The sequence below is a fragment of the Schistocerca nitens genome, chromosome 1 (assembly GCF_023898315.1).
Source record: "Schistocerca nitens isolate TAMUIC-IGC-003100 chromosome 1, iqSchNite1.1, whole genome shotgun sequence".
Taxonomy (NCBI): domain Eukaryota; kingdom Metazoa; phylum Arthropoda; class Insecta; order Orthoptera; family Acrididae; genus Schistocerca; species Schistocerca nitens.
In genome coordinates this window covers 287,581,029-287,608,164 of record NC_064614.1, presented here as the reverse complement: position 1 = coordinate 287,608,164, position 27,136 = coordinate 287,581,029, and the positions used below count along the sequence as shown (strand labels likewise).

The following is a 27,136-nucleotide window of genomic DNA, read 5'->3' as shown; positions in this document are numbered from 1 at the left end:
TTAATGCACAACAATGCCTTTCTCCCATCTCCTTTTTTGCTTTTGTACTTCCTTGGTTAACAACTCATTGATGTTATTTATTGATATTGGTTGAATGACTTAATTACCTTGAGGCCATTTGATCCACTTCAGGATTGGTTAGCCATCCACTTTTCCGCCAATTACTTCCAGTGGTGAAATCTAACTGGTGGAGTGTGGTAGTTCATTTAAAACATTCTTTCATTCCAGTACTAGTGCTGTCCATTTGGAATGTTTGTTTGCACAATATTATTTATCTGTTGCTTATTTAGCATGACCAGATTAGGGCCTTAAGGCCCTGTAAAGGGACATCCTCCTCTAGCATTTGTTTTCCTCAGCAGAAATAGTTGAAATGAAACATATTTGCAACTTTTTAAACAGGTTGATTTTATTTCAGCTGTTTTTTAAATGAATTTCATATGATTTTGTACATGATGTAGTATATTTCAGGCTATAACTGATAAAAATAAATTACTTTATTTTCATTATTAAATTGCCATGTACTAGCTCTGTATGTACAGTTAAAATACTATTTTTTAGAAATATTTGGAATTACAAAATATCTGACATACTTAAAATTCCTATTATTAATTGCCCAATCTGAGGATATGTATTATGTTTACTTCTGGATTCATTTATAAAATGATGATATAAATTGGTGGAGGTTCATTTGTCACAAAAATTTGTAAACTCTTTGGAATATTGTCAGTACCACAGAAGGGATGAGTGGTAGTGGGCATGTCTCTGATGTGAATGGACGTGTTTTTATTTTTGGCAATAACAATGTAATTTTCAGTTATGTTGTGGAAATTGTAAAGACAGTGTGGCATAGCAAATGTGAGAGAATAAAATTAACTGCTCAGGCAATACTTCAGCATTATTTATGTCAATTGGAACTATGAGAACCAGCAATGTCAAAAATTTCAGTTTCAAGAATCAGCCCCTGGACATGAAGAACTGGAGACATCTATGAGAAAATAAGATAAGTAAAAAGCTTATTGTAAACCTCACTCCTCTTAAAGCTTATTAAAAGAGTTAATTATGAAGTCAGTGACAGTCAACAAATGATGTGACATCTGACAAGCAACAACACATAATAGAGATATCACGAAACATTCACAATAATACATCCAGCACAATGTACCGAGCTCATGCGTGAGTCTTTCTACTGTTCTAGTATGGGGACAGTACCTAGAGATTAAATTGTGTTTAACATTCTCCCAGGCTAAAAACTCCTTAAATTGTTTGGCAGTAAACTGGGCTCTATTATCGCTTGACAAATTCTTAGGCTTCCCAACATATCTGAAATAGTGATTCCTTAATTGAAATACCGCACTATTAGTCATGACTCTTCTTATAGGATATAGTTTTATTCACTCTGAATAGCATTTTAAAACTGAGAAGATGTGCACCATACCTTCCAGGCCTTTAGGTGGTGGATGGTGTAGAAGTCTACTACCACTAACTCCCAGAATTATGGGGTACAGTAATCTGCATACTTCTAAGATTTGTGGTTTTACTTGCTAGCATATATTGCAGGATCTTGATATCTTCTTTGCTTACCAAGTCATGTTTTTAAAGTAATAATACTTTCCCACAGGCATCACATACTTCTTTAGTCCAAAGTGTGTGTAACCTAAGTTTATGTACCACACTAATAATTTTCTTGTCTCTAGGAATATGTAGTAACCATTTATTTAGTTCATTTTTCATATAAAATAAGATTCCTTTGTGAGAAGTTTTCAGTGCATGTTATTCTCCATCTGATTTTGTTCTAAATTGTTATGTGAACATTTAAACCATTATCTTATCTTTGTGCTATATATTAGAGGGAAACATTCCATGTGGGAAAAATATATCTAAAAACAAAGATGCTGTAACTTACCAAACGAAAGCGTTGGTATGTTGATAGAGACAATAAAAAACACACAAACACACACACAAATTTCAAGCTTTCGCAACCCAAGGTTGCTTCATCAGGAAAGAGGGAAAGAGAGGGAAAGACGAAAGGATGTGGGTTTTAAGGGAGAGGGTAAGGAGTCATTCCAATCCCGGGAGCGGAAAGACTTACCTTAGGGGGAAAAAAGGACAGGTATACACTAGCACACACACACACACACACACACACACACACGTGTCTGTATATGTGCGGATGGATATGTGTGTGTGTGTGCGAGTGTATACCTGTCCTTTTTTCCCCCTAAGGTAAGTCTTTCCGCTCCTGGGATTGGAATGACTCCTTACCCTCTCCCTTAAAACCCACATCCTTTCGTCTTTCCTGATGAAACAACCTTGGGTTGCAAAAGCTTGAAATTTGTGTGTGTGTTTTTTATTGTCTCTGTCAACATACCAACGCTTTCGTTTGGTAAGTTACAGCATCTTTGTTTATATAAAGTGCTGGCAGGTCGATAGACACAAACAAACACAAACATACACACAAAATTCTAGCTTTCGCAACCAACGGTTGCTTCGTCAGGAAAGAGGGAAGGAGAGGGAAAGATGAAAGGATGTGGGTTTTAAGGGAGAGGGTAAGGAGTCATTCCAATCCCGGGAGCGGAAAGACTTACCTTGGGGGGAAAAAGGACAGGTATAAACTCGCACACACACACATATCCATCCGCACATACACAGACACAAGCAGACATATTCAAAGACAAAGAGTTTGGGCAGAGATGTCAGTCGAGGCGGAAGTGCAGAGGCAAAGATGTTGTTGAATGACAGGTGAGGTATGAGTGGCGGCAACTTGAAATTAGCGGAGATTGAGGCCTGGTGGGTAACAGGAAGAGAGGATATATTGAAGAGCAAGTTCCCATCTCCGGAGTTTGGATAGGTTGGTGTTAGTGGGAAGTATCCAGATAACCCGGACGGTGTAACACTGTGCCAAGATGTGCTGGCCGTGCACCAAGGCATGTTTAGCCACAGGGTGATCCTCATTACCAACAAACACTGTCTGCCTGTGTCCATTCATGCGAATGGACAGTTTGTTGCTGGTCATTCCCACATAGAATGCGTCACAGTGTAGGCAGGTCAGTTGGTAAATCAACTGGGTGCTTTCACACGTGGCTCTGCCTTTGATCGTGTACACCTTCCGGTTACAGGACTGGAGTAGGTGGTGGTGGGAGGGTGCATGGGACAGATTTTACACCGGGGGCGGTTACAAGGGTAGGAGCCAGAGGGTAGGGAAGGTGGTTTGGGGATTTCATAGGGATGAACTAACAGGTTACGAAGATTAGATGGACGGCGGAAAGACACTCTTGGTGGAGTGGGGAGGATTTCATGAAGGATGGATCTCATTTCAGGGCAGGATTTGACGAAGTCGTATCCCTGCTGGAGAGCCACATTCAGAGTCTGGTCCAGTCCCGGAAAGTATCCTGTCACAAGTGGGGCGCTTTTGGGGTTCTTCTGTGGGAGGTTCTGGGTTTGAGGGGATGAGGAAGTGGCTCTGGTTATTTGCTTCTGTACCAGGTTGGAAGGGTAGTTGCGGGATGCGAAAGCTGTTTTCAGGTTGTTGGTGTAATGGTTCAGGGATTCAGGACTGGAGCAGATTCGTTTGCCACGAAGACCTAGGCTGTAGGGAAGGGACCGTTTGATGTGGAATGGGTGGCAGCTGTCATAATGGAGGTACTGTTGCTTGTTGGTGGGTTTGATGTGGACAGACGTGTGAAGCTGGCCATTGGCCAGATGGAGGTCAACGTCAAGGAAAGTGGCATGGGATTTGGAGTAGGACCAGGTGAATCTGATGGAACCAAAGGAGTTGAGGTTGGAGAGGAAATTCTGGAGTTGTTCTTCACTGTGAGTCCAGATCATGAAGATGTCATCAATAAATCTGTACCAAACTTTGGGTTTGCAGGCCTGGGTCACCAAGAAGGCTTCCTCTAAGCGACCCATGAATAGGTTGGCGTACGAGGGGACCATCCTGGTACCCATGGCTGTTCCCTTTAATTGTTGGTATGTCTGGCCTTCAAAAGTGAAGAAGTTGTGGGTCAGGATGAAGCTGGCTAAGGTAATGAGGAAAGAGGTTTTAGGTAGGGTGGCAGGTGATCGGCGTGAAAGGAAGTGCTCCATCGCAGCGAGGCCCTGGACGTGCGGAATATTTGTGTATAAGGAAGTGGCATCAATGGTTACAAGGATGGTTTCCGGGGGTAACAGATTGAGTAAGGATTCCAGGCATTCGAGAAAGTGGTTGGTGTCTTTGATGAAGGATGGGAGACTGCATGTAATGGGTTGAAGGTGTTGATCTACGTAGGCAGAGATACGCTCTGTGGGGGCTTGGTAACCAGCTACAATGGGGCGGCCGGGATGATTGGGTTTATGAATTTTGGGAAGAAGGTAGAAGGTAGGAGTGCGGGGTGTCGGTGGGGTCAGGAGGTTGATGGAGTCAGGTGAAAGGTTTTGTAGGGGGCCTAAGGTTCTGAGGATTCCTTGAAGCTCCGCCTGAACATCAGGAATGGGATTACCTTGGTAAACTTTGTATGTGATGTTGTCTGAAAGCTGACGCAGTCCCTCAGCCACATACTCCCAACGATAAAGTACCACGGTCGTGGAACCCTTGTCCGCCGGAAGAATGAAGATGGATCGGTCAGCCTTCAGATCACGGATAGCTTGGGCTTCAGCAGTGGTGATGTTGGGAGTGGGATTAAGGTTTTTTAAGAAGGATTGAGAGGCAAGGCTGGAAGTCAGAAATTCCTGGAAGGTTTGGAGAAGGTGATTTTGAGGAAGAGGAGGTGGGTCCCGCTGTATGGAGGACGGAACTGTTCCAGGCAGGGTTCAATTTGGATAGTGTCTTGGGGAGTTGGATCATTAGGAGTAGGATTAGGATCATTTTTCTTCGTGGCAAAGTGATATTTCCAGCAGAGAGTACGAGTGTAGGACAGTAAATCTTTGACGAGGGCTGTTTGGTTGAATCTGGGAGTGGGGCTGAAGGTGAGGCCTTTGGACAGGACAGAGGTTTCGGATTGGGAGAGAGGTTTGAAGGTTAACTACTGAATTAGGGTGTTGTGGTTCCAGATTGTGTTGATTGGAATTTTGAGGTTTTGGAGGGAGTGGAGCTGGAAGTGGGAGATTGAGTAGATGGGAGAGACTGGGTTTGTGTGCAATGAGAGGAGGTTCAGGTTTGCTGGAAAGGTTGTGAAGGGTGAGTGAATTGCCTTTCCGGAGGTGGGAAACCAGGAGACTGGATAGTTTTTTGAGGTGGAGGGTGGCATGCTGTTCTAATTTGCGGTTGGCCTGTAGGAGGATGCTCTGAACAGCCGGTGTGGATGTGGGAGAGGAAAGATTGAGGACTTTTATTAAGGATAGGAGTTGACGGGTGTGTTCGTTGGCTGAGTTGATGTGTAGGTGAAGGATTAGGTGGGTGAGGGCAATGGATTGTTCAGTTTGGAACTGGTATAGGGACTGATGGAAAGAAGGGTTGCAGCCAGAGATGGGAACTTTAAGTGTGAGGCCGTTGGGGGTAATGCCAAATGTCAGACAAGCCTGAGAAAATAAAATATGGGAGCGTAATCTGGCTAGGGCGAAGGCATGTTTGCGGAGGGAATGTAAATAAAACTTAATGGGGTCGTTGTGGGGGTGTTGTGAGGGTGACATGGTATTAGAAGGTGGAAAGTGTAACATGAGGCTGAAATGAAAATAAAAATATATGGGGAGAGATAAAGGTGAACTAGAAAGCAACTGGAGATCTGGTATGAAAAAAGGCGAAAAAGTGTTGGTTAAAGCTGGGCTATGTTGATCCTGTGGTGAACTTGGGTTGGTAGCCAACGATGTGCATAAAGTTTAGGTGGTTGTGTTGTAGCCAAAACACGTTAAAGGGTGGAGAAATTCGGGAAAATTTCGAAAAAACTACGTGTAAATGTATTAAAAGGAGTGCTGTTGTGGTGAAAGATTACGAAAATGGGGCTAACAATTGTCTGACGAAGAAATAATGACGTTAAAACCTGTGGGGAGCGGCTAAAAATGATCAGTGATGTGCGAAAAACGGAAGTGGAAATAAAGCGAAAGTTATTAGAACTAGCCGAAATGGTTGTTTAATACGTGAAAGCAACTGTTTTTGAACTAGAAACGGTGGATTTTATAGCAGCGGTAGTGTTGAAAGCGGAAAAAAATTTTTTTGGTTATGGTTTGGAAGTGGGTTACGTATAATTGAGTATATATAGGCGGGATAAAATTGTATAGTAGATTACGGTAAAAAGGGGAAGGTGAATACAAAGTGAAACTACTGGTAAAAACAGAAAGAGAAAATAAGACGGCAGAAAAGATTTTGAAATTGTTGGGTTCAAATTATATATATATAATGACAAAGTGCTCTAACATCTTTCCCATGTTTATTAACCTTAAAAAAAGTATATTGCAAAGTTGCCTCTGTTTCTTATGTCCTCGTTCACTTGTAAGCCTATATGTAGCCACAAGAGCGCATTGGACAGTATGTTGGTCGTCCCTTTACGTACTTGATTAAATTTTTAAATTCTTGTAAAAGCCCACCTCAGGAGTCTACTGTGTAAAAGCCTACTTTTCCACAGGAACATTAATGTACTAAGGTCACTGTGTATTATTGTTTCATTGCTGCTAATAGATACTTAAATATCTAAATATCCTTAAGGTCCATAGAGTATTAGCATTGTAATAACAAACACTATTAGACAGTGTTCTAGTACCTCTTGTATTAGATGTTACTTGAATATTTGACAGACAAGACTGTGGCCCGAGGCACCTTTTGCCAGAATGGTAAATTAAAAACTGATTTGAATTGAACTGAATTTTATTTGATCCTGTAGGGTTACTTGATGTACAGTGAACGTACATGTAATATCGGACATGATAAAATACAAAATCCTTCATTGTCACATACTTCCTAACTATTCTAACACCATTGGTTATAATTAGCAATATCTGCAAATTTAATGTGAATAGTACTCATCAACACTGTAAAATTACTTTTCCAGCAGATAGTCTTTTAGGTTCTTTGAAAACTTAGTGTCATGTAAGTCGTCACACAGTTTTTTAGGCAGACCTCATAGTAATTTGACGCACGAGTACTGGAGTCTATTTTCAAGCATTGTCAGGAACAGGGGTATGCTTCATACGTCATTTTTCCTCCGTGAATCAACTACTCATGAAACTTCTCTTTGCAGTGTTTAGTCCGACTCTCTGGTATGATTTGTTTTAATAGTTTCACCTTGTGTGGTGCATTTAACACTGAAACTGGCAGAAATTTTCTATAAAATACTACCATTCCTAGGTATTATTTTAGTTATCTCTTATTTGATGATTCAGAATACTGTCTAATGGCATATAACCAATGTGGATCTTGTATGATTCCTGTTTTAGTTACAATATTCCTACAAACTTGAAACTGGTGTGATGTATCCTCAAATAAAAATATCTTTTATTTTATGGGTTCTTTATGAAGTGGTATCTACGAATAGCCTGTAGTTTGGTCCATAGTACCAATGTATTTTGCCCCTCCTCAATTACAAGTGGTCTGTTTCTTTTGGGTTATATTATTCTGTTTATGGTTCTCACATCTAGTACCAATGCGAAATCCCGAAGATTGGCTAAAATTTACAGACGCGCGAAATTTGGCACGGACTTCATTGCGAGATGGCTTTAATAGGTTCCACAACGAAACATTGTCTCGAAATTTGGTAGAAAATCCGAAGAAATTCTGGTCGTATGTAAAGTACACAAGCGGCAAGACGTAATCAATACCTTCGCTGCGCAGTGCCGATGGTACTGTTACCGACAACTGTGCCGCTAAAGCGGAGTTATTGAACGCGGTTTTCCGAAATTCCTTCACCAGGGAAGACGAATGGAATATTCCAGAATTTGAAACACGAACAGCTGCTAGCATGAGTTTCTTAGAAGTAGATACCTTAGGGGTTGCGAAGCAACTCAAATCGCTTGATACGGGCAAGTCTCCAGGTCCAGATTGTATACCGATTAGGTTCCTTCACCAGGGAAGACGAATGGAATATTCGAGAATTTGAAACACGAACAGCTGCTAGCATGAGTTTCTTAGAAGTAGATACCTTAGGGGTTGCGAAGCAACTCAAATCGCTTGATACGGGCAAGTCTCCAGGTCCAGATTGTATACCGATTAGGTTCCTTTCAGATTACACTCATACAATAGCTCCCTACTTAGCAATCATATACAACCGCTCACTCACCGATAGATCTGTGCCTGCAAATTGAAAAATTGCGCAGGTCGCACCAGTGTTTAAGAAGGGTAGTAGGAGTAATCCATTGAACTACAGACCTATATCATTGACGTCGGTTTGCAGTAGGGTTTTGGAGTATATACTGTATTCAAACATTATGAATCACCTCGAAGGGAACGATCTATTGATACATAATCAGCATGGTTTCAGAAAAAATCGTTCTTGTGCAATGCAGCTAGCTCTTTATTCGCATGAAGTAATGGTCGCTATCGACAGGGGATCTCAAGTTGATTCCGTATTTCTAGATTTCCGGAAAGCTTTTGACACCGTTCCTCACAAGCGACTTCTAATCAAGCTGCGGGCCTATGGGGTATCGTCTCAGTTGTGCGACTGGATTCGTGATTTCCTGTCAGGAAGGTCGCAGTTCGTAGTAATAGACGGCAAATCATCAAGTAAAACTGAAGTGATATCAGGTGTTCCCCAGGGAGGCGTCCTGGGACCTCTGCTGTTCCTGATCTATATAAATGACCTGGGTGACAATCTGAGCAGTTCTCTTAGGTTGTTCGCAGATGATGCTGTAATTTACCGTCTAGTAAGGTCATCCAAAGACCAGTATCAGTTGCAAAGCGATTTAGAAAAGATTGCTGTATGGTGTGGCAGTTGCCGCTAAATAACGAAAAGAGTGAGGTGATCCACACGAGTTCCAAAAGAAATCTGTTGGAATTCGATTACTCGATAAATAGTACAATTCTCAAGGCTGTCAATCAACTAAATACCTGGGTGTTAAAATTACAAACAACTTCAGTTGGAAAGACCACATAGATAATATTGTGGGGAAGGCGAACCAAAGGTTGCGTTTCATTGGCAGGACACTTAGAAGATGCAACAAGTCCACTAAAGAGACAGCTTACACTACACTCGTTCGTCCTCTGTTAGAATATTGCTGCACGGCGTGGGATCCTTACCAGGAGGGATTGACGGAGGACATCAAAAGGGTGCAAAAAAGGGCAGCTTGTTTTGTATTATCACGTAATAGGGGAGAGAGAGTGGCAGATATGATGCGCGAGTTGGGATGGAAGTCATTAAAGCAAAGACGTTTTTCGTCGCAGCGAGATCTATTTATGAAATTTCAGTCAACAACTTTCTCTTCCGAATGCGAAAACATTTTGTTGAGCCCAACCTACATAGGTAGGAATGATCATCAAAATAAAATAAGAGAAATCAGAGCTCAAACAGAAATGACTTACAACAAATCTAATTTTATTGTGATCAGTCCAAGTATCTAGTAGCATTCATTTAATTCTTTTCAAAAATAAAACTGGGTGTGCATCAGCAGATAGTGTAAATTTATGATTCAGTCCTTATTTAATGTAGTTGTTATCACTTGTATTATATTGTAACTCATCTCTAGTTAATAAATCCTTGACACCCTTTCTTATTTCTGTTTCAGCGTAATCTCGGTTTAACATATCATTACTGTTACTAGGAATTACGTGGGTGCTATCCACCATAGTCTTTTAATTATTAGATGATGAGTATCTGTTGACAGGCTTCGTACTGGTAGTTAATAGTGGTAGATAATAGTGGCAACATCTTTATTCTTGTTATATACTTCTCAATACCTGTGGCATTTATCAGACGCTAATCATTTTAGTCTAGTTTTGGAACTGTTAGTTATCACTGATATAGTAAACTACATCTCTATTTGTAACTCTTTGTAAGATAGCTTTTGTTTCTAAAAGTTCCTTTTCAAACAATTCAGTTCTTTGAACTAAGTGATCATACTCTGATTTAAGTGAATGTAAATGTTCTGTTTTGTTGTCTAGTTTCTCCTCAACACTCTCTGAATGTTCCTCTATATCCTCAAACTGTTTCAAACTTAGATCTTGTTTTTTCTCAAAGCATTATATTGTGACAACAGTTCAAGCAATTCCTGATCCATTTTTGGTGACTTGGGCTAATTGTTGCAGTATTGTCTACATAGATGACTCCATTGTCATTTGCTCATCTAGAAAACCCATATTTATGACATACTTTACTACTGATCTACACAAATAAACTACATAAGTAATAATGATGGTCAAATGTTCTCTTATTCTGTAGTTAATCCAAAACTTAATATAATCATGGGAAACTGGTAATCCACTAATTAACACTACCTCATAATTTATGATCACTCCACTGATCACAATTTAACATTAATAAGACCCATCGGGTTGGCTCTGTGGTGGATGCATTGAAAGTCGCTGGCTGCATCACTGGTCTCAAGACTGCTGCACTGTTACATGGTGTTATGCTGGGATAGAATGGAGCTTGTTGAATGCTGCCAACCATTTTTGAAGTGCTCTTAGATGGTGATGATGTAGAGTCACAATCATAGTCACAGACTCTTATTGATGTAACTCACTCTTGATGTTAGCATGGAAATATATGTTGTGGTTAATAATTATGTTTCTGAAAAATCTCCGTGTTTAACTGAGGTGGTTTCCTCAATCTGCTCAATCAGGGGCACCGAATAATAAAGGTGCTGATTCACCAGCAAAGTATCAAGCACCTTTCTTCGCAAATGAAAGAGAACTAAGAAACAAAAAACAGCAAAACAGAGATATAAATAACTACAACCACAAACATGACTAGAGAGCTTACACACACTGTAATGACTACTTCGAAGTCTGTGTCATTTATTTTCTTCCTACTGACACCAGCTTTTCTGAATTGTGCAGGTGGGGGTTCTTCCTACAACATTTCCTTTAAATCCTCTTTCTTCAACCTTCGATAGTACCTGTCCTCCACCTACCTATACCTTCCCTGATACCACTCCTGCACTACAGATGCCTTCTATCCCACCGATGCACCTGCTAGTCCTTTCCCATACACTCCCACAGGCTGCATGTCTTTCCACCAACACTCCCACAGGCTGCTTGTCTTTCCTCCAACACTCCCACTGCATGTCTTTCCACCACTTCCCTGCTATTCCTCTCCCTCCCCACCTTATGCTTCCTCCTTACCCGCATCCCCCTGCCCAGCAGATTGCTGCTCATTTCAGACATAGTCACAGACGGCTGGCTCCCAGTGCCCATGTTTGTACGAGATGTGATTGTGTGAATTTTCTATTTCTGTAAAAGGGCTTTGTCTGAAAGCTTAATGTTCCTGTGGTATTTTTCATTGTGCCTGTCTGCGACTCAACGCCTGCTCAATGTGGCAAGAAGATATCTATCCTTTCCACATTGTTGGAACAATAATATCTGAATCACTAACTGCAGACAGGAAAGATGTCCAAACTTTGTTTACTGCATCAAAGAAGTCCTGCTGGGTATGAACATCGTTTATGGCAGCAATGGAACTTGTCCTATCAATAAAGCCAAAGATAGGGATTTTGGCATCTTCAGGAGGAAACAGGAATGATATTACACAGTTGATGAGGTGATAGACCTCATATTGAATTGTTCACAGAAGAAAGATAAATTTTGTGTTTCTCTCCACAGATTACAGTAGCCGGTGGCCAAAAGTCTACAAAAATTTCCTTAGTAATAATTATTAATGAAAAGGTGTTCCAAAGGCAAAAGATTTATTTTGACCCATCAAAGTATTACGAATCTAGTCTCAGCAAAGGTAGCGCAATGTAAGATTGACACCAAAGCGCTGCAAGGTGATATGAGTACTCAGATGAATCCATGAATCTAGAAATTCCCAAGGAACCTGCCTACAAAGCCAAACTACACATAAATACATTAAAAATTGATGATGTTAGAAACAGTTCAATTTATATTCCAACAGAAAAGATGCAATTTTTGAATGAATTTTAACCATCTCATAACAATGAGATGACATAACTAAAGAGAATGTGCAAGGTCATAAACTTATTTTGATGCAATAGTGTTTAAATGTGTTTGGTTTGAAGAAAATACGCAAAATAAATTTTTATCCTCAAAATATAAAGCTTTAATTCATATTGCACAATGTTTACTACAAAAAGGGGGAAAATATAAATTATTTTGCTTTGGAGTTTTTGTATATCATTCTTAAGCACATGGTTGAGACTATTTATCAATATTATTAACTTTTCACCACATTCCTTTCACCTATTTCGTGTTACCTACCGCAATCTCTTATCTTGCGTAATTTTCCTGGTGTAGCTATGTAAACCAGTAGTGGCATTTTGAAGTTGTTGGACACATTTCAAATATCCATAAACTCCCACCAAATTTTAAGAAATATAGGAAGGGGACACTTTGTAAAGGATCTTCCAACCACTATTATTATAAATGATTTATAGAAAATGTGTGCCCTTCTAGCCACAATCATCCCAGAAGGTAGACACTGAAACACGAACATGATTTCCGTGCACTAAAAAACCGATTACTTCAGGCTGTGTACACATATCACTCCAGTTAAGACTTTCTGTTGTGGCTCTGTTCACCAATACAAGTGATGTCACCCATTTTTTGGACAACCAGCTTTAACTTTTATACATTGTTTTTTTCCCCTTCAAATATACACTTTATTTTTAGTTTTTTGTCACAACATGTTCTATTACAGCCAAATCACAAAGTAATTATTTATGTAAGCTGCTCAGTAAAGATGGAAGTAATTCTGAGAGATTAAATGATGGGTGCATATGCTGTAGAATCAGGTAACACCTATGAGGTATGAGAGAAAAAGTAGACTAATACTTTATCTACCAAAGTTTTAATTTTTCAGACAACAATATTGTCCCCTTTGGGAGATTAACACCAGCAGAGTTGTTATTCCCAGTCTTGCTAACAGCACCGACAGGCCTTTTGAATGTTCTCCAGAGTCCCAAAATGACATTTTTCAATTTTGTGAAAAGAAAAAAAAAGTCACAAAGGGACTCAGATCAGTTGAATAAGTGGACTGCATAACTACAGGAATCCCTTTTGAGGTCAAAATTTCCAGGATGCAAGTGGCTCAGCAGTGAGGTTTCTTGGCACAATTTCGGCACAGACCTTTCACATGTCCAAAATTTTACTGTACAGTAAAAGTGTTTAACAGGTGACCTAACATTTTTGTTAAACATCAGTCTGATCTGACTCACGCAGGCACATGCGCGCACACACATTTTTGTCAGTTTTTGAAGTTGAAGGTCTCCATGAGTGAGGTTCAGCTTAAATGTGTTCTCAGCCTTCCAAAAATGATTTGTGCCAGCAAAAAATGTGCTTTTCATGAGGACTGTTGCCCACAGGCCTGCTTCAACTTTTCAAAGGTCATACACACAGGCTCCGCAAGTTTAAACACAAAACTTTATATGGTATAATGTTTCTCTAAATTCTTCTGTTCAATTTTCAAAACATACAGCAAAAAACACAGCTTCATTGACTGCATTCTCAAAAATCATGTGGTAACTGTACGTAACTGACTGAGCATCTGGAAGGTCTACACAAGTAGAGCAACACAGCATTGCCACATAGTTCACTATGTTGTCCATCTCATTACTTTTCCAACACACCTCATATCATACTACTACTTTCTTAGCTTTTGTCTTGCAATAATGTGGAATGCCCGCTCTCATTTGCTTTCCACCACAACTTTGTCATGCAGAACCTGATGTTTGATATCAGCAAATATTAGTTTCTTTTAAAGTCATATCATACTGCAGTTTCTGTATTTGACGTGGATGAAGGAACATTGCACTGAAATTTACAGACACTGCACTAATATATTTCATGCCAAAGCCAAGGCAACCTGATGAGGAAACTAAATGTGTCTCCCTATGCAAGAATTACATAATTGTGTGAGCATTTTGGAAAGCAGACACTGGGACATTTGAAGCATGCATGGACAGAAGAATTTGTCTATGGAACTGCTCAAATAAAGTGTGAAATCCTTGTTTAAGTCCCAGTCTAATACAATACAAATTTTCATTTGCTCCCTGTAGTGGTCCAATATTTGCAAATACATTCCTTCTTTTAAAGTCATTAAGAGATCTAAAATAAAAGCAGTCCAAGAATCATGCCATGGATGCCACTTGTAATTTTTCCAACTACCTTTTTTTTAAAAAAAAAAAAATGTATGTGTAATCATACTGTAAAACTAGTACCATCCTGGGGAAAGCACTTTCATTACTACCATAATGATTTAGCTTCTGTTGTAAAAATTCCATGTTTTTAAATATATGAGTGTCTGAACTACCTAGGACTTTCAGATATGTCAATTTTACCATCATCATACTGTTCATTATATACAATTTTCTTAAACAGGGACAGGATTGAACTGTAAGGAACAATAATGTAACAGAATTTATTTATTTTTCCTGCATTGTAGCACAATGATACATTTTTAACAATTATGTTAATTTTTTCATAACCCAAAAAGAAATTCCAAAGCAAAATAACATTCCTGGCTGCAGTTGGAGTGGAATTCAAAGAGAATATTACCTGTAAGATGCAATATTAGGCTTCCACAAGTAACAAGAAGTCATTTTTATTATGCACAGGCCCCTGACTAACACATCCAACAACATACAGGAAATGAAATATTTTTTAAAATAAGACAAAATTTCAATAAGCCTGTTAAGCAATCCAGACTTTTCTTTTAAACTGACTGACAGGTAATTTACTTTCTTCCATACACTTGAAAAACAAATGATTATTGCTTTTCTTCAACATTTTTCCCATTTAATTTCAGGTAGGAAAATTTTTAATTCAACAGCAGTTTATTTGTTACTGATTACAATTGTAGCCTAAAACAGAATTTTATCATTTTAAGAAATTTAGGAAAGGAAAATTTTCAGACTCATTAAATATAACAATTTTACATTATAAGCTAACACCCAAACAAATTCTTCAAAAAGAAATTTTTTTGTTTGCTTCCGATTTGAAACTGCTTTCAATGAAAAAAAGAAAAGAAAAAAGTGGGCTCTGGTGACACTCAAATACTGGCCTGCTTCTACAGAACCCCGACAATTTGTAAATTTCAAACGTACCATAGACCATTTGCTAAATGGTGAAGAATAACTACTGGTTGTCAAAAACCAAAGTTTTCTTAGTACGCAGGTTAATCTGATACCTATCAAAACTTTGAATTCCCAACAATGTCACCAAAAAATGCAAGTTAGTAATGCATCACAGTGATGGGACAAAAATTCATTCTACTATTGCAGCAAGCCCTCTAGCCACAAGGCAGGTCTCACAATGTATTTGGTGGGCTTGCTAAATGCCATGATAACCTGGCTTATATTATTAACATTACACAATTTCATGTGTACCAAATACATTTCTCTCTCTCTCTCTCTCTCTCTCTCTCACACACACACACACACACACACACACACACACACACACACACACACACACTCACTCACTCACTCACTCACTGTACTAGTTTCTTCCTCCTTTTCCTCAACAATCTAAACAACAAAGGAGACACTTTTCATGTCCCCTTCCCATCTCTACCTCTCTCTGAAACCATGGAACACACACAAAAACATGAGAAAATGTGGCAGAGGTTAAGAAATATTTGCCAATAGGAGAATCCAGTACTATCCTGAATTACGTTACAAAATAATCTCAAGATACGCGTATGTGAATACTAACTGCCTGCATGTCGCCCTCTCTCCCTCTCACTTGCTTACACAGACAGAGAAACCAAGCAGGAGATAAGTTACCACTAGAGGGAAATTTCAACATACATTATGTTCCATGGTTTCCACAAAGTAAAAATTATTAACTTGTGAAATGTGGCTGCAAATGTACACCTTGGATGATTTTCCTTAAGCAATCATTTGTAGTTTTATGATTTACTAACACACTACAGAAGCCATCTACAGCCACATATCACATTAGATCTTATTATTACATTATACTGGATTAACATATATACAGAAGATTAAACAACAGTGCAATTTCATGAACTGTCAGATATCAATCTGAAGCTTCTACTCAACACTGACCCTGAATGGTAATACAGATCACCAAACTACAAGGAAACAAATCAGAGTGCCAAATCTTATACATAATGAGATTATGAAGAAAGAGGAGTGAACTTAGCTTTCACACAGAAAAATAAACATGATAAATATTTCATTGCAAAAGAACATGAAACTACTACTTTTCTGCACATCTCTGCTGTACTATTTGCATCGACTGTTAAAAGTGAGTTTTCAACAAACAAATGTTTCTCTACAGATGTCTGGTAATGTGCCACAAAGTAGAGTGAAGTAAGGATTTAGCCAAGTCTAGCAGGGGGGGGGGGGGGGGAATGTGTCTTGATGGTACACTTAGGTGGAACAATAAAGCAAGCTTGAAAGTTAAGATGCAGAATATCCAAAATATAGGATAAAACAGAATGGTACCACTTGGTTGCACAAATTTTTAAATTGCCTTAAACAATTCTATAACATCAGGACAGAAACTATAACATAATCCTCACAACATTACAGAAAACAAATGACTGACAATTAGAATACAAAATCCCAAACGTCTGTCAGAATACAATTACACTATTAGTTGTAATTCTATCACTCTTAAAACATCCTGGTAACAGTCAAGTTGCAGCAACAACTAAAACAAGATCTCTAACAAAGAAAAAATGAAGATGTCTAACAGCATGTGACAGAATTTTCTGTTACAACATGAGCTCCAAGTAAGTTCAACGAAAAATTAAGAGCAATCTTAAATAAGTCATTTCCCTCCAGCACATGCATTTTTTAGTCACACTAATGATTTTTTTTAAAGTGGACATATACAAATAAGTATTTAAGATTGTTCTAAGTGTAGGTGTATTCTGACACTTGCCCCAGGGAAACATCCAACACTATGCAATAAATATAACAGATAACATTTACAATATGGTGCAGTGAAATATATGATATACATAAATAACAATGATTCATATGCACCAGCTACTATGCTCATTTCTTTTCTTCTCATAAATGTGAGCACAAGTTGACACAAAAATATTTATGTATGAGATAAATATGTATGATTCACTGGAACAGATTTACCAGTACCCTACTAGTACTTGTACTGCTGATGATTTCCACTACTTAACTATTTCATCAGCAGTGCCATACACAAACAATGATTTACATTAACACAATAAACAGAATATGTATAAATCAATTTTCTTCAGTACATTTAAACAGGTTACAATGATTGCTTTCCGTAAATAATTGATCATATGTTAGTGTCAAGTATTTTTCCATGCCAATGGCAGCAGTTCCAATGTTATCAGCTTGTAAAAATTATGTAATTCAATGCATTTATATGACCGTAGATTCTGAAGACAATGTACAGTCTTATAAATTAGTATGTAGCAACTATATACACAAAGATGCTAATCATTCTCATTCCTAATGAAATATTCTCATGGTTACTAACTTCCCTTTACTAAAAACAAGGGAAATGTACTGTCACTGGCAAGGAAAAATAGCCAATTAACAGTTAATCATGTGCTTATATTTTCCAATTACCACTTGTTCTAATTTTTTTAAACAGATATCACACCATGCAATTGCTTCACTGGGCTGCATACAAATTATTTCTCCCAGCACTTGGCACATTGCACAATTCCAGCTGCTATGATGAAACATCAATATTTCTCAAAACAGACAGGACTATATGCTCTAAAAGATAACAGTGATAACTGTACTCCGTCCAATACAGATGTTAAAGCGGCCTCACATCGAAGAAAGAAATTTAAACTGTGAAGCGTGTGTCAGATATTCACACGTTATAGTTGTACACACACACACACACACACACACACACACACACACACACACACACACACACACACAGAATGAAATTCACAAACATAAAATAATTTTAATTGATCTAGTACCACCTATTACCCTGGTATCAGGTTCACAAGGTAACAGGACGAAGCGAACGGGGGACACAGGATCCCTTCAAGCGAGTTGTGTCCGGTATGGTCCGAAGACGGCATCCCATGGCAGCAGAAGGTTCACGTCCAGCAGGGAAGCCAGTGCTCGGGGCTTCAAAATGCTGATTGTCGCTGACCTGTCGCAGGCACCCGGAATGCCGCCTGCACACATAAACTGAATCCGTATTTGCAAAATTTTTAATGTATTTGTGCATATAATAGCAAGATAATTTCATTTACACTTGCCCCCCACCCTTTTCCTCCTCCTCCTCCTCCTCCTCCAACACCACCAACCCAAAACTCTGTAGTGTGTGTGGTATTATTTGCCTCTGCTTTTCCTGTTCCACTTTTGAAACAAGTCTGTAAATTTTCACTGTAGACATTGGTACGCACCATAATCTCCACCTTTCATTTTTACAGATTTCCCAGTGATATAATTATGTGTGTAGTAGAATAACTTTACAGTCTGCCTAATATGGTTCTTTTTTTTCAGTAGCTCAGCATCATTTTACAAGAAATACAGACTCCTGAGAATTTTAGACACAAGCAATATTTAAAAACAGAATGTTGTATTCTGGCTTTGCTGCTGCATTAATTTCCCTGAATTATTTTGATACATCAATTGTCCTTGTGTCATCCTTTTTGATTTTGTGTTTATTCCATTTCATATCACTTTCCAATAATACACACAGTTGCTAAAGTGACAACTGAGTCAAGTAGCATACCTGTAGCGTTGTTCTTAAAGGTTACTACCTCTATATCTCACACATTATCTTGCATTTTCCCACATTCAACAAAAGGAGCCACCCCAGCCATTTGCCATTTCCTCCTTCCTTATATAGAACTACATCAATAGACACAGTGTCATACACTGTGTTTCGCTATAAAAACAGTGTTTAGCTATACTGACAACAAGGATAGTTGTCATGTAATCTGCAATCATTTGCAATCAGTTTGAATGTTTATTGTGCAATTGATTCTTAATAACTGTATGGTAAGAATGGGACTAATTTTGATGAGTATTCAAGGTGTATAGTTTAACCAAAAAGTACAATGGAATAACTGGTTGGCCCCTGCTGTGTGGTTGGGAGGCGACCATCTTGCTAGATGTACACACCAGTTGGTTGCATCAGCATCTGACACTGTCACAGATGAATGCTTTATTATGCAAGTTCACTCCAGGCTCACACTGCACTGAGCCTAGCAGCTATTCCCATCTCCTGAATAAAGAAGCTTTCCTACCAAGAACTACAGGACTGATGGCTGACCAGGCCACAGAACACACACTTCACAGATCAATGGCGGCTCTAACGGACAAGGGCGCACACCTGTTGATACAATATAGAGTCTACATGCAAGCCGTCTTGTTTTTGCTGCAGCCACCTTGCTCCTCCGATGGATTGCTGTAGCCCTCGCCAAGCCATTGAACCCGTAACATACAAGTGAGAGAGCTGAACGCCATCCTGGCAAGTAAAAAGAACAATTTTTCCACACCCTTCCATAGCAATCGTTGCACACCGGGCCATTACAAAATACAACAAAAAAACTAAAAGTTAGGAGGAGACATCAAATGAATTGGTGGATGAGAACCAAGGAGAGAAAAAAATAAAAGGTTTTGAGCTGATCAGTAATGAGCAGTATGATAGGAGGAAACTAAACAGGCATGAATGATGTGTCAGCAGAATAGGTAAAAGTAGCTTCAATTATAAGGAAGCAGTGGCTATATTATATGACGAGGGTAATTTAAAAGGAGAAGGCATCCCCTGAAAACTGGAAGAAAGGAATAACTGTCCCACTCTTCAAGAACATTAACAACAGGGAATTTCAGAACTTTAGAGAGGTGATAGCAATGTTTCACTATGCAAAAATATTTGAGAAAATTCTAGGGAAGAGAATAGGGGGGAAAATGAAGGAACAGCAGCACGACTTCAGGATGAGGGGGGAGGGGGTGTGTGTGTGTGAACAGCACATTTTACAGAGTGTACATCTGTGGTAAGATAGCTGAAGGAGAAATATGAGTGTGGGCAAGAACTGCTAATGGCTTTCCTGGATCTTGATGTGTGTATGATAGAGTGTGTTGCAAAGAAATATGGGAAGTCCTGAAGAACACAGGTGTGCATAAAAGTCTCTCAAAAAAGCTAGCTTATGTTAAAATTGGAAGAGAGGCACAGATTGGATTAAAAACAAATAAGTCCATTCCCACAAAAAGTTCCCTAAGAATTCCCAGTGCAATGAGAAAGATGGTGTCAGTGCCAAGAAGCTCCTCATAAATTAATGGTGAGGGAGGGGGGGTGGGTGGGAAAGAGACAAGCATACCACAATAATGACTTTTCTTCCCTCTTGCTGAGCAATATACCAGCCAGAAGTGATAGTTTAACCACAGTTTTTAAACAAAAAATTTAATATTATTCACATAATTAACACACTTTGAAATATTAAGTAGTTTAAAATTTGTGATTTATAAAATTCAACGACGTCAAATTTCAATGCAAGGTTAAAAATACAAATTCCATGGTTTTTTTCAGGTAAAATATAATTCCCTGAGAATTCCAGATTTTCCAGAAGGATCGCCACCCTCTATATGAGGTAATGCACAAATTGGCAGGATTTAGAGTTAATGGTCTTCACAGGTGGCTTACTGATCCGGAGGAATGAGGAGGATGTAGTTCAGTGGTAATTATATGAATCGACAGATACTGAATGAAATTTAACATGAGAACAAGTGCATTTGTAAGTGAGAAACCAAAGGAACAATATCAAACCTAATGTGTACATATTCTGGCCTACGCTTGTGAAATCAGGGCAATGGAAAAAAAGAGACTTAAGCAAAGACACTTGCACATGAATATAATTTCACACAAGCAGAGTGGGAGTACAAAGATGGACAGCATACTACTTCTTTTGGATATGATGTGGAAGGGCCCATCGAATCAGGGAGGTGTAAAGGAAGTACCAATGCAAGAACCAGGTAGAATCAGCAAGGCTTAAATGATACAGACATGTAAAGAGAATGGCATGTGAAACAACAGCAATGAAAATACAGTGCAAAAGGCCAAAAAGACAACCAGATGGAAGCTTGCTGTTGAAAGAGGAGGAGGAGAGAATTTGGAAAAAAGGACAGGACTGGAACAGGGTGGTGGCAGTGCAGTGATGGGAGGATTGAAAAGAATGAAGAGGCTTATGCACAAAACATACCCAGCCAATGACTAAACTGTTTCTGAAGACTGATTTTGAACAATACAATTAAGAATAACATGTAAGTTATATCATCAGTCAAGTTCTAAATGCTTGAAAGTTCAGCCAGTATACACAATAATACATTCTTTTATCATATTAGTTAGTGAGGGGAAGGAGTACAGAAAAAGAAGGAAGGAAGATTAAACCAACCTTCTATTACCCTCATAGTATTAAGGTGGGTAGAGGATCATCTAAAGCTATTAAGGGAAACTACCGAAAACTCGAGCAAGGGTACACAGATGGGGAATTTAATGCAGTCCTCCACAGTGAGAGCTCAGAGCCTTAACCACTGCAACATCCCACTTGGTGAGAGTTTAACACAAATTCAACATTAACACTACTAGAAAGTTAGCCTCAGCTTGGAGTGGACAAGGTCTGGAGAATGACCCCTTTATAACTATAAGAAAGCTTCATTCTAGCATTTTACCCTTAAGTTATTTAGCAGACCATGTTAAATCTACATCATTACGACTTTACCAAGGAGAATGGGACCTGTTTAAAAACTGTGTTTCTTAAGTAAGCAACTCTAACACAGCGCACAAATTTTAATGTTTTGTGTATGAAAAATACCTACATATATACAATGCAACCCTGGTTATTCTAAGCCATGTATTTTAATACTAAATCAAAAGCCAATACAAACTTTTCACTAATTAATATCCGACCAAATAAACATACTGAATGGATATGAACACCAGAACATTTATACTTTTTTAATTTTTCATTACCTTTTTCTGTCTTTTGCTGGCATTTTTAGACTGAAGGGTCGTTCGTTCATTTTCTTTTCTGCACCCACTTCCATGGATAACAGAACCTTATTCGACAGCATCCTTCGAGAGTTTGTTGCACCAAAATCTTCAAATGACTGAAAATACAACCATAACTTAAAGATAAATTTTCTTACCCCAGGTAATTCTTAATTTAACTATCCTTATAAAATAAGGTTGACAAACTCATCCCAATACAGTCAGACCTGGATAAATGGGACCTGTATAAGACATACAAAACTCTCTAAATGAGACTGATCAACAGGTTCATTCATTTTCACTCCTTAAACCGATAAGGTAGAAATCTCTATGAATGAAACCACCTGACATTCCACTTACATAACAGAGAGACTTGGGGGAAATGCAGGGAAGCAATTTATCTAAACAGACATTTTATCGAGAACTTTGATATTCTCTGCGCAAACAAGATGAAAGAATGACCTACAGGTTTCAAAGATATGTTCAGTAAACCATATCACTTTAATGTAATGTACTTTGTGCCCCCTTTACTACGAGACTGGGTACACTTATTGTCCAAAAAGCAGAGACAATGCATCTCTTGGAAAAATAATCAGATTATTCATTCACAAAATCTATGTTCGCATAAGTCACAATAATACAATCTGCGTCTACACATTGCACACCACTTTACAGTGAGTGGCAGAGAGTACTTCTGGTACTATCTTTTATCTTTGTTCCATTCACAAATGGTGCATGGGAAGAATGACAGTCAGTGAACATCTGAACAAGCTCTAATTTCTTCATTTTTCTCAACGTTTCATCAAGATGAATATCGGAGGAAGAAAGTTTCTTTAGATTTGGTGACATAAGTTGAGGTCTTCTATTGAAGGATTACTAATTGATACACAGAGAATGAAATGAGATCGCATACCAAACAAATAACTTCAAATGTCAAAATTTTAACAGTAAACTATTGAAGCATTGGAAACAAAAGTCCTGGAATTTACTGATCCCGCAAAAAGCTGTCATATTTTACTCTGAATCGAAGCTAGACGAAACTCGAGGTAGAAAGATTCATAATATTAAATGAGACATGGAACTACAGCAAAAATACAGGTTAGACACATTAGGAGCAGGAGCGTTCATTGCAAATGCCAAAAATAATGCATCTATCAAGGTCGAAATTGAGTGACTACAATGTTATCTGGACGTGAATAACCAGGCTAGGTGAATTAAGTTAATCATCAGATGTCTTTACCGAAGACCTGATTCTGTTTTAACATTTGCAAAATCATTCCTAGAAAGTTTACACACAGTAGTGCGGAAATATCACAATTATGCAATATTAGTGGGAAGAGTCTGAACTACCAACTACAGATTGTAGAGTCACGAATTAAATGCAGGAGTTAAGGGCAGACAGCTTTGCAAAGTAATTACAACCACATTTTCCAAAAAGTGTATTGTGTAACTAGTTCAATAATCAATAGAAAATGGAAACATTTTTGACCTTATAGCTACAAGCAGCCTGACCTTTCCAACAGTCAGTCTGATGTAGTGATGATGGTTATTAAAGTTAATAAATTTGCCATGGCAGCTAGGAGAGTTTTTATGCTGGAAAAGAGTAGATAAGCAGTGTCAGGATCCTACTTAGACAATGAATGGACATCATTTAGTTTCAATATGAGGGATGAAGAGGAATTGTGGGCAAAGTTTGCATGGATTCTGACTAGTGCTCTAGAGTCTTACGTGCAAGGACAGAAAAGACACGTTTTGGTTTAATAACAAAATTCATAAAATGCTGAGGAGTCATGAGATCGTTGCACTCTAAGTAAAAAAAAAAAAAAAAAAAAAAGAGGACATGGAAATGTCAACAGGCAAATAAATGTCTGTCAAATTTCTTGAGCCTGTAAAATGATTGATGTGCAAAGCATAAAACTTCCACCATTAAACCTCAGCAAAAGCTCCTGCTGAGAACCCAAGAAAATTCTGGTCATCTATAAAATTCACTAAGTGGGACGAAGACTTCTATTCTGTCACTCATTGACTTATATGGTGTGGCAATTGAAGAAAAAGAAAGCTGAAGTTTTAAATTCAATGTTAAAAATCATTTATGTAGGAGGATCGTACAGACATACCACTGTCTGACAATCACACCGACTCCTGTATGGTGAACATAGAAATGGGGATCCCTGGTGTGGAGACGTGACTTTGAAGAGTTAAAAAACAAACAAGTCACCATGTTCAGACGGAATCCCAATTTGGTTTTACACAGGGTACTCTACAGCATTTGTCCTGTTCTTAGCTTGCATTTATCATGACTCTCTCGCCCACTGAAAACTGCCAAGGACCTGAGGGGGTGGGGAACAACAACAACAACAACAACAACAACAACGGCAGCAACTCCTGCATAAAAGAATGGACCTCCAAAATTGCACACCAATACTAATATCCTTAACATCGGTTTGTTCTGAATTCTTGAATATATTCTCAGTTAGAATATAATGAAGTCCCTTGAGACAGAAAAGCTTATCATAAATCAGCATGGATCTAGCACGCAGTGCTTGTGTGAAACTCTGCTTTTCCACTTCTCATAAGGCATCCTGAGGTCCACGGATGAAGGGCAACAGGCAGATTACATATGCCTAGAGTTTCAGAATTGACAAAGTACTACAATGGTAACTGTTAATGAATTTCATAGTAAATGTAATAGGTTATTGGTGTCTCAGACTTCTTCAGTAACAGAACCCAGCACATTGTCCTCAACTGTGAGTGTTCATTGGATACAGAAGTATTGTTAGGATCTGATGAATAGAGTGAGAAGAAATATGTTACTTTTTGCTGAAGTTCATGTGGTGTAAGGTACAGTGGCATCCTCAAGTGACTATAGGAGGTTATGGAATGACTGACAGAATTTCTATTTGGAGTGGCGAACGGCAGCTTGCCCTAAATGAGAGAAAAAGAAATTAATGCAGATGAGTAGAAAAAATAATCATACAATGTTAAAACACATTGTTGGCGGTGCGTTGTGTGACAATCCGGTTAATTAAATACCTATGCGTAACATCGCAAAGCAATATGAAATGGAACGAGCACATCAGGCTGGTAGTAATGAAAGTGAATGGTCGACTTCGGTTTACTCGGAGAATTCTAATAAAGCATAGCTCATCTGTAAAGGACACTGCATATAGACCACTGCTCAAGTGGCTGAGATCTTCACCAGATCAGATTAAAGTAAGACAGTGTAACTACTCATAGTTGTGCTGCTAGCTGTATTACTGGCAAGTTCGATTCACATGCTATTTTTACAGAGGTGCTTCTTGTACTCAAATCTGCATTTGCACCCGAGTGCAGAGTGATTCTACTGTTGCCCACAAAGATTTCACCTAAAGACTATAAAGAGACTAAGAGAAATTATGGCTCATGTGGAGATATTAAGGCAGTCTTTTTCCCTTTCTCCATTTGTGAGTGGAACAGAAAAAGAAGTGACTAGCAATGGTACAAGATAACCTTCTCCAGGCACCATAAGGTGGCTCACCGACTATGTATACAGATACACAACGTTTCTCTTTTAATATTTGTCACTGGAGTTCGTTGACCATCATCGTAATGCCCTTGCAGCAACTGAATGATTCTGTGACAAAACTCACCGCTCTTCACAGGATGTGCTCTCCCTTCTGTGGGAGAAGGTCTCAGACTGTTGAAAAATACTTAAGAATTGGTCTAACAAGTGTTTTGTAAGCCTCTTCTTTCGTTGATGAATTACATTTCTTTAAGATTCTTCCAATGAATCTTAGACACACATCTGATTCCCCTAAAGTTTTGTTTTATGTGGTTATTGCATTTTAGGTCAGTCTGGATGATTATTCCTTACATTTCACAGTTATTTATCCCAGTTATCTGTGTCCAAGAAGGTAAGGAAACAGTAGTGGATTTCTTCATCTATTTATGCCGAAACTGGTAAATACTAGAGAATTTTTTTTACTATGGCAATAGGCAGAAGAGGTCAGGGTTATCACTTAACATACAACTGCTCAGTGTAGGCATTGCAAGGTAAAACTTGACATCAACAGAACAAATTAAACAATAATGAGCATATGACAAAATATTACACCATGCATCCAGAATGCAACACATACACATTACTTTTGATACAAAAGAACTATACCTCATTTTCCTTCCCATCAAGCCCATTTTGACTGGGGCTACAGTGCATAGGTGCTGCTTGACTGACACCAAAATCTGAGTCATCGTACAATTGGACGTCATTGCTTGCTTCTGCTTCTGATGATGGAGAAAGGCACTGCATCTTCTGTCAATGAAGTGTAATGATTAGGTGCTTGTATCACAAACTAAGAAGAATGACAAGCTAGTTTCTTTTCAATCTAACAAATCTGAAAATTACACTAAGCATAGATTACAGGTCTTTCAAATACCCTTAAGGAGTGGCAGATTTGTTATAACAAATTGAGATGACACACACACACACACACACACACACACACACACACACACACACACACACACAAGCCACCAAGTTAAACTCATTTTTCAACATTAAGATATTTGTGAGAATGATTGTGAAGCACATGAAATTACAAACACAGCTGAATATATGCAGAAATTGAAAGAATACTTTGTGATTCCACCACTGTCAAAGGATTGTCATCTTTCTGCTATCTCCAGCAAATGAAAATTCACCACTAAGAAGCACCTGCACAAACTCAGTATGATACTATAGCATTTGGAAGCAAAAATTTCATTAAATGGTCAGAATATTTATGCAACAAGAATCACATATTATAGTGCCTAAACATAGAAATACCTCGGCGCAACCAGCTCCAGAGTCATTCGAGTCTGATCCTTGGTACAAATGTTGCACATAGCGTAAATCAGAAAGCAGTTGCTCTCCGTCCAGACTAAGTTCTTCACGTAGCTTCATGTGCTCAGGATTCATGTCCTGTGATGCAGTGTGATCTACACCAGCACACTTCTTACAAGTGTCTCCAGTACCATCATAAGTACCACTCCAAATATCATACCTGTTCAACAAAAGTTTTCGAACTTCAGAAGCAGTAAATGAACCCAAAGACAGCATAGCACTTTATTTTATATTATTCACTTAGAAGACATAAAAAGTGACTAAATCATGCAAAGGAA

General features: G+C 38.5%; 1 protein-coding gene across 2 annotated transcripts in view; it reads right to left on the bottom strand.

The window, feature by feature from the left end:
* Positions 1-14,415: 14,415 nt before the first annotated feature.
* LOC126248191 (uncharacterized) overlaps positions 14,416-27,136 on the bottom strand; it is an 80,596-nt gene continuing 67,875 nt past the window's right edge. For both annotated transcript variants that reach the window (XM_049948972.1, XM_049948982.1), the window contains 4 exons: positions 26,802-27,018; positions 26,145-26,288; positions 21,980-22,116; positions 14,416-18,176 (listed from right to left, as the gene is read on the bottom strand). In XM_049948972.1, the coding sequence (XP_049804929.1) occupies positions 17,996-18,176; positions 21,980-22,116; positions 26,145-26,288; positions 26,802-27,018 (679 nt within the window). In that variant the 3' untranslated portion in view covers positions 14,416-17,995. The remainder of the gene's footprint in view (positions 18,177-21,979; positions 22,117-26,144; positions 26,289-26,801; positions 27,019-27,136) is intronic.